The following is a 7314-nucleotide window of genomic DNA, read 5'->3' as shown; positions in this document are numbered from 1 at the left end:
CACAGCTGTCCTGTGCCAGCACCCCAAACACACACCGTAACTAAATAGAACGCAATACGCTCTTTAAAAAGGTAGATGGTGCCTGGATAACGACACCCCAAGTTGTCCTCTGATTTCCACAGGCACAGAGAGGGAGAGGGAGAGACAGAGAGAGCACAAGCTCTGAAGAGAAGGTCCTGGCATCTAGGGAACACGGCAATGACGAAGCCACAGGGGTCGGAGCTTGTCCGTCCCGCCCCAGCCTTGCCCAGCACTGAATGACCATTGGCCCGATTCCTACACACAGGAACTGAGGCCACAGGAATGGGAAGGAAGGAAGGAAGGAACGTAGGGTGGGGATCAAAATTTATATCCCTGTCCAGAGCTGCATGCCACCACCATCATGGACACTGGTGGGTACAGCAAGCTGGATACTGCAGTCGAGGAGGTCCCCAGAGGTATGAGCAAAGAGACCACCTCGTCGTCCTCCATGAGTGCCTCTGTTCTAACGTCTGGGGGTTTTGTGGGTTTGGGGAGGAGAAGAGACAGGACCATGCAGGAGACACCAGTGTGTGGACAGGACTGCAGAATGGTGGTGTCTGCACCCTGGGCAAGGACTCCCCAGGATACAAAGGGCTGGATCCTGGACTTGGGGAAGGCATCCCTGAGTCTCCCCCAGGACACCTGGTGGGAGGAGGCAGCTATTATTCCAGCCATAGTTACACTGGCATCGTAATTCTAGCTCTGTCACTTAGGGACCACGTGGTGGTAGGGAGGGTGACTAAGCTCTCTGTACCTCCACCCTGGAGGAATCAAGAATCCATCCGTGCTCTACTAGGGCAGCTGGGACGCTGGGAGCACTACAAACAAAGGCTTTTCTTCCTGGTCTTGGCTTTCCTGGTGGCCACAGTGCTATGGGCTCTCATTCTGAGCACCCTATTGTCCAAGGGTGAGTGATTCTTTTTATGTGTACATGTATGTGCCTGTGGGGGGGGGGGTGACACGCGTGTGCAAGTGCCCACAGAGGCCAGATGGCATCAGCTCCCCTAGAGCTGGAGTTACAAGCAGTCGTGACCTATCTCATGTGGGTGCTGAGAACCGAACTCAGGTTCTCTGCAAGAGCAGCTCGCTCTAACCCTCGGAACCATCTGTCCAGCCCACGGGAATGGTCCTTTAACCGCGGGACAAGTTGTATGCCGCCGGGAGGGGAAGGCTCAAACCTGTTCCCTCTGTGTGCACCAGATGCGGTCCTGGATGTCAGGGAGCATAAACTGAGGGTTCTCAACCTGTGGGTCTCGACCTTACAGTGATGAAGTAGCAACGACAATAATTTTATGGTGTGGGGGTCACCACAACATGAGAAACATGTATTAAAGGGTCGAAGCATCAGGCAGGTTGAGAACCAGTGGTGTAAACCAAACATGCACCCGTTTGGTTCTGTGCGATGCATTATGTATGTCTCCTATCCGTATTCCTGACCTGTGCCTCTGTGGATACCAAAACACGGGTCCTCACACCCTCTGGGAAGGTGGAAGGTTCCCACCTCCTGTGGCTTCTCTCTGCAGCCTCCAGCGAGCGCAGGACGCTGCTCAGCCGCCAGGACCTGCTGAAGACAAACGGTGCGTGCGGAGCTGCAGAGCACGGCGTCTGCGCCCCCTGGCGGTAGGAGGTGGGACTGCCAAGGAGTCAGAGACCGGGTAGTGATTAGCTGAGTCCCGGGAAATGGGGCTGATCCTGGATTGGAGAAGGGTGTCCCCTGACCTAGTGTGTGTGTGGTGGGGGGTCATTCCAGCCTCAGAGCAAAAGATGATGTTGAGTACCCTGAAAGAGGATGTCGGAGCCTGCAGGAACTGCTGTAAGAAACGGGCTTGGTGGAAGCTTGAGAGCTGTGGGGCTGGGAAATGGGCAGGTGGGGAGGGGTTGTGTGTCGGGGGGGGGGGGAATAGAGGCACGTGGGGGAGGGGCTGGCTGGCCTCAAAAGGTCGCCCCACCCCCACATAGGCTCCGGGATTAAAGCGCAGCTGCAAGCCACACTCGCTGAGTTTAAGGACACACAGGCAAAGCTGATGGAGCAGGAGAGTACCCTTAAAGAACTGCAAGAGCGTGGTGAGAGCTGAAGCTGAGCGCAAGCCCTGACCCCTGACCTTCCCCGACCCCTGACTTTCCACGCCCGGCCATAGCCACGCCCCTTCTCAGCAGAACAGTCCTGGACCCTCAGGTCCCTGATGACAGAACCTAGGGCTTCACATGCTAGGCAGGCATTCTTCACTGTCCCCCAGCCCCTCACTGGGGGAGTCTAGGCAGATGCTAGAACCAACACTCGTTTTACATTTTATTTTGAGACAGCTTCTCACTAAGTTGCCCGGGATGAACTTAAACTCTGTAGCCCAATTTAGCCTTGAACTTGCAAACCTCCTCTGCCTCAGCCTTCAGGAGTAACTGAAACCACCCCACCCAGACTGAAGTTGTTCTTGACCCTGATACCAACCACGAACTGACAATGGACATAGACCTTGACCTCTACGTAAGTCCCAACCTTAACCCAGCTCTAAATGTCCACCGTTCTGACCCGGTAGTGACCCAGGGCTTGGCTAAAGCAGGCAGAGATCGTGAGGACATCCGCAGTGAGCTGCTCCAGGCGCTGGAAGCTGTCAAGCAACAGAACAGTGAGCCAGAGAGGAGACCAAGGATGGGGAGGAGTGCACCCTGCCTGGGGCTTTCAAGGCTTCAATTTCCACCAGACATGCCCTTTGACCTAAACCGTGTTTCTCCGGTGCGCAACACCCTCCATGGCATTCCAATGGCCCCATTCCATAACAATCCATCTCTCTGACCCTCACTACCCAACAGGATCCTGTGAGCAGTGCCCCACATCATGGCTATACTTCCAAGGCTCCTGCTATTATTTCTCTGAGACGCAAGCTATATGGAGCACAGCACAGAGCTACTGTTCAGTTCATGGTGCCCACTTGGCGATTGTCAAAGGCCCAGATGAGCAGGTATGCAGCTGGGACTTGGCAAAGGAGAATCAGAGTTCACCTGAACTGGTGTGGCCTGGGATGTCGGGCAGACTTGGCCAGCTGACATCTCCACTCCCTTCCAGGGCTTCCTGAGTCAGCATACACATGGCCGAGGCTACTGGCTGGGTCTGAAGGCAGTTCGCCACCTCGGCAAGATTCGGAGCTACCAATGGGTAGATGGAGTCTCACTCACCTTCAGGTAAGGAGAAGGCTCCAAGAGAGATTTGAAATGGGAGTTAAGTTTGATCCTAGGGCAAATGTTTTCGGATATGTCTAAAGACTAGATTCCTGGGAGAGGGCTGTTGCTGATGCTTTGGTGGGTGTGTATATGGTGAGTGTTTAGCTGTGCACACTCATGTACGCTCATGCAAAGGCTAGGGGAGAACTCTGGGTACTCTGTTTTACCATTCCTTGCTTTATTCCATTAAAACAGGGTCTCTCGGTGAACCTAGATCTAGGTTGACTAACAGCCAGAAAAAACCAGAGACTCTCCCATCTCTAAACCCCACCCTGCTAGGATCATAAACACATGCACAGCCATACTTGGATTTTTATGTAACTCGTTGGGATTTGAACTCAAGTCCTTATGTTTGTACAACCAGCATTCTTTTCCGCTGAGCAATCTCCACTGTCCCTAAACGAACCTTTTAAGAATGAAAAAGCTAGATCCTGGGAATTGGCTAAGAGTTAAATTCTGAGCCCTTACAAATGTGCACTGCAGATATAAACTCAAATTGGACATTTAAGGTATCTATGCCAGAGCCAAGCAACAAGGGAAGGAAAGCGGAACCCTAGGTCTATTGTCAGCCCAGACTTCCAGTAACACACACCCACACTGAACCACCACAGCCACTGGAACTCTGGAGAGCCCAACGATTCCAGAGGACATGAGGACTGTATCATGATGCTGCACTCGGGGCTGTGGAATGATGCACCGTGTACCAATGAGAGGGATGGCTGGATCTGTGAGAAGAGGAGCAGCTGCTGATCCTGCCCAATGTCCCAGTGCCATGCCCATTGCCTCAGGGTGAATCAGAAGTGTGGCTCATGTTCCTTGAGCCCACCACCAAGGTTTTTTTTTTCTAATGCACCATTACTAAGCCTCACCAGTGCATGCTTTGGAGACCCCAGCTCCAACTCACAAAATACCCTAAACCTCCCAGCTAACCTGACTTTTGTCAGTTTCAAAATCACTGCTCTAAAGCCTTGGTCATCTGACCCTCCCACCTACCTTCCTAGACAGTGTTAGAGCTGTTGTACCTTCCTGTATCCTCCTAGACCATCCCTCTGACTTGAGCTGTCTCCACAGAGAGAAGGAGATCAATAAATGTCTGAGAGATGAATCCAAGCCCTGGGTCTGTGTTGGAAAAGAGTGATCTTGCTATCCCACAAGGAACATACAAATTAAAAGTAATTTATTTTTTCCCAGGAAAGGTGTTCCAGAACCCAAACTGGGCTACAAGCAGCACGCTTGGCCAAAATGGCCAATGTCTTTCATCCCTGATGGAAGTGATGACTTCGTCTCATCCCATTGGTGGAAGCTCAGCTTTACTCTCTGGCATGATTGACTAATTGGCACAAAAAGAAAGAGGGGAGTCCAGAAGATGTGGGCCTTTGTCAAACTGATGACCTTTGATAGTAAAAAGGGGTTCTCACAATTCCCATCTCTTCATTATGCAATCTTTAATCATCCTCCATTTTTGAAGAGGTAAACTTAACTGCCATTATGGAATCAGGACAATGATCTGTTTTGTTTCCAGCTGGAAGGGGTCATTGGGCATAGCAGTCAGAGTACCCTTCCAATGGGGCTACCTAAAAGACCCCAAAGTGTGCTGGTGGTTTCATTTGTATGACACTCAGGTGTAGGGAGGAAAGGAGGTCCTTGTCTGGTGCCTGGATAGAGACGTGAAGGAGAAGTGAAGACGAAAAGTTCCCAGCATTAGAAGTCTGAGGCTGGGCCAGGTGGTAGTGACACATGCTTTAATCCCAGCACTCAAGAGGCAGAGGCAGGTGGATCTCTATGAGTTTGAGTCCAGCCTGGTCTACAGAGTGAGTTCCAGGACAGCCAGGGCTACACAGAAAAATCCTGTTTAAAAAAAAAAAAGTCTGAGGCAGGGAACCAGGAGAAATCACAACAGAGACACTTTTTAAATGTCCAGATCAAAATCTATTAAAATAGTATGATAGGCTCACAAGTGCCTCCATCTATGGGGCCCACTATTGTGCTTCTTTGGCCTCTAAAGCCGGTCTTCAGAGTGCTGAACCTCGGGTCTGCTATCAGATGCGGTGATAGCTGTTGGTGACTAGAATCACAGTGCGAGCTCCCTCTCAGATGGCTTCTAGAGAGGGAGAGAGGGGAGAAAATTAAGCATCATTTGGTTTTTAGGTTAAAAGAATAGTGGACCTCACTGTCTGGGTTCCAGATAAGCACTGCAGTGTTGAACTGAGCCAAGGTCTGAAGTTTCTGGTATCTGGGAAACATTTTCCCTATTAAGAAGTCATTAGTGATTTACATGAACTTACATCTGGTGTCTGGAGAGTACAACCTCTTGGACCGTAACAGAAACACCAGTCATTCGGTCTTTGGTTGTTCATTCCTGACAAGTATTTAAGACCATGTAGTTGGCTAAAATCAACTGCTTTTTTTTTTAACTGTCAAGACCAGTTAAGGATCTTGCCCTCAGGAGTCACTGGGCCTTGGGAGAAACCTCTAGGCTCACCTACACTTTATTTGATCAGCTGTTCTGTCTATGTGAGGGTAGTCAGAGGCCTTGCTTGACCACTGCTTCACTTGGAGGCATGATTTCCCCTGTGCTGACCCTCCTCTTTATAAACTGGACACTGGTTAGAGCCACTGGGTGAGGTCTCTATGAACAAAATTACAGAACATTTTGAGGGATACCCTGCAGTCACTGGGACCTAGTGACTTTTGAGGCAAGGGAAGTAGAATTCTCCCTTTTAATCCTTCTGATCACATCAGTGTAGCCTTCTAGTATGGTTATTGAACACTCAGCAGGTACTTCTCATTGCTGTGTAACATTTAGGTAAAGCTTAGGCAAAAAACAAACACTTTTACCTCCATTGATTTAAGCAAGATTCAATGTATTGAACTTTGACATAAATGTACTTAACTTTAACCTTAGAAATTTTAATATCATGCACGTCATGTCTACATCTCATCTTTAACATACCTTAAATAACTTATTCAGACCTTCATAACTCAGATAAACTATCTAGTTTTTTTAATATCATAGGACATAGTAACAGTAACAAATTTACCATCTGTTGTGAGAACTTGGGAGGGGAGTAACTAAGCGATGTCTACCCTTTCCTTATAAAGTCCCAATGACAAACAAAGTTTTAGTCACCAAAGTCCACCATGGAGAACCAATGAGTTTGTTGGACTTACTTATAGGGAATCAAGGTGCTATGGATGATTGATTGATAAATAAAATACTGCTTGGCCAGTAGCCAGGCAGGAAGTATAGGCGGGACTAGCAGAGAGGAGAATTGAGAGAACAGGAAGGCAGAGAGGAAGAGATGCCAGCCTGCCGTCCAGGGAGCGTCATGTAAAGGCAGCAGGTAAAGCCACAGAACACGTGGCGACATATAGATTAACAGAAATGGCTGAGTATAAGAGTAAGAACTAGACAGTGGTAGGCCTGAGCTAATGGCCAAGCAGTTTAAATAATATAAGCGTCTGCATGTTTTTTTTATAAGTGGGCTACGGGACTGCTGGTGGGACCCGGAGAGAAAAACTGTAGCTACATCAAGGTGTTTACTGGGCTTACTTATCAGCATTGATGACAGATGAATTAGGTAACCCAAAAGTAGCCTCTCTGGAAAGTCTTCACCCAGCATGGATGATGGCTTTCTCACAGCTGCATGGGTGGGTCCCTCTCTCCCTATCCATCCCCTGCTTATATACTCTAGCGGTTTCCCAACAACAGTGGATCAAGTGCAACTAAGGCATAATTACATACAACTGGCTATGAGGAGTGACTGGGGATCCAATGACCCTGCCCATCCCCCACCTTCCAGGAAGGAATAGCAATAGTTAAGAAGTCCAGCTGTGATGATCTTTTGTTAGCAAGTACAGTGGACACCATGAGGATGGCAGATGTTCAGCTCAGAAGGCAGTGCTGTATAATATCACCTTAATAAAACAAAGTTGAATCTGAACTACAAACTTGGGATATAATGTAGTAGCATTACCTTATACATACTGTTCAACTAGGGGCTTTGTGTGGTCCCAGGTAAATCTTATAGAAAACACAGACAGTCTTTGTACAATACACAGAGTGACCTACTGTAA

At 49.0% G+C, this 7314-nt stretch overlaps 1 protein-coding gene across 7 annotated transcripts; it reads left to right on the top strand.

Moving 5' to 3' along the window:
• Positions 1 to 358: 358 nt before the first annotated feature.
• Clec4g (C-type lectin domain family 4 member G) lies at positions 359 to 4659 on the top strand. Of its 7 annotated transcripts, none has more exons than XR_003733134.2 (10): positions 366 to 437; positions 823 to 928; positions 1545 to 1648; positions 1772 to 1834; positions 1981 to 2085; positions 2556 to 2645; positions 2830 to 2978; positions 3083 to 3198; positions 3849 to 4070; positions 4429 to 4518. XR_003733134.2 is itself a non-coding variant. In XM_028857372.2 (10 exons), exons 1-9 carry the CDS (start codon positions 383 to 385, stop codon positions 3985 to 3987), a joined length of 927 nt encoding a protein of 308 aa, XP_028713205.1. In that variant the 5' UTR covers positions 366 to 382; the 3' UTR covers positions 3988 to 4026; positions 4429 to 4516. The 7 variants fall into 7 exon arrangements, 6 of the variants coding, with proteins under 6 accessions (XP_028713207.1, XP_028713205.1, XP_037054309.1 ...); XM_028857372.2 differs by having other exon boundaries at positions 3849 to 4026; positions 4429 to 4516; XM_028857374.2 differs by lacking the exon at positions 4429 to 4518 and having other exon boundaries at positions 359 to 437; positions 818 to 928; positions 1545 to 1598; positions 3849 to 4347.
• Positions 4660 to 7314: the final 2655 nt, after the last annotated feature.

Source organism: Peromyscus leucopus, chromosome 23, assembly GCF_004664715.2.
Source record: "Peromyscus leucopus breed LL Stock chromosome 23, UCI_PerLeu_2.1, whole genome shotgun sequence".
NCBI lineage: Eukaryota > Metazoa > Chordata > Mammalia > Rodentia > Cricetidae > Peromyscus > Peromyscus leucopus.
This window is presented reverse-complemented; position numbering and strand designations above follow the sequence as displayed.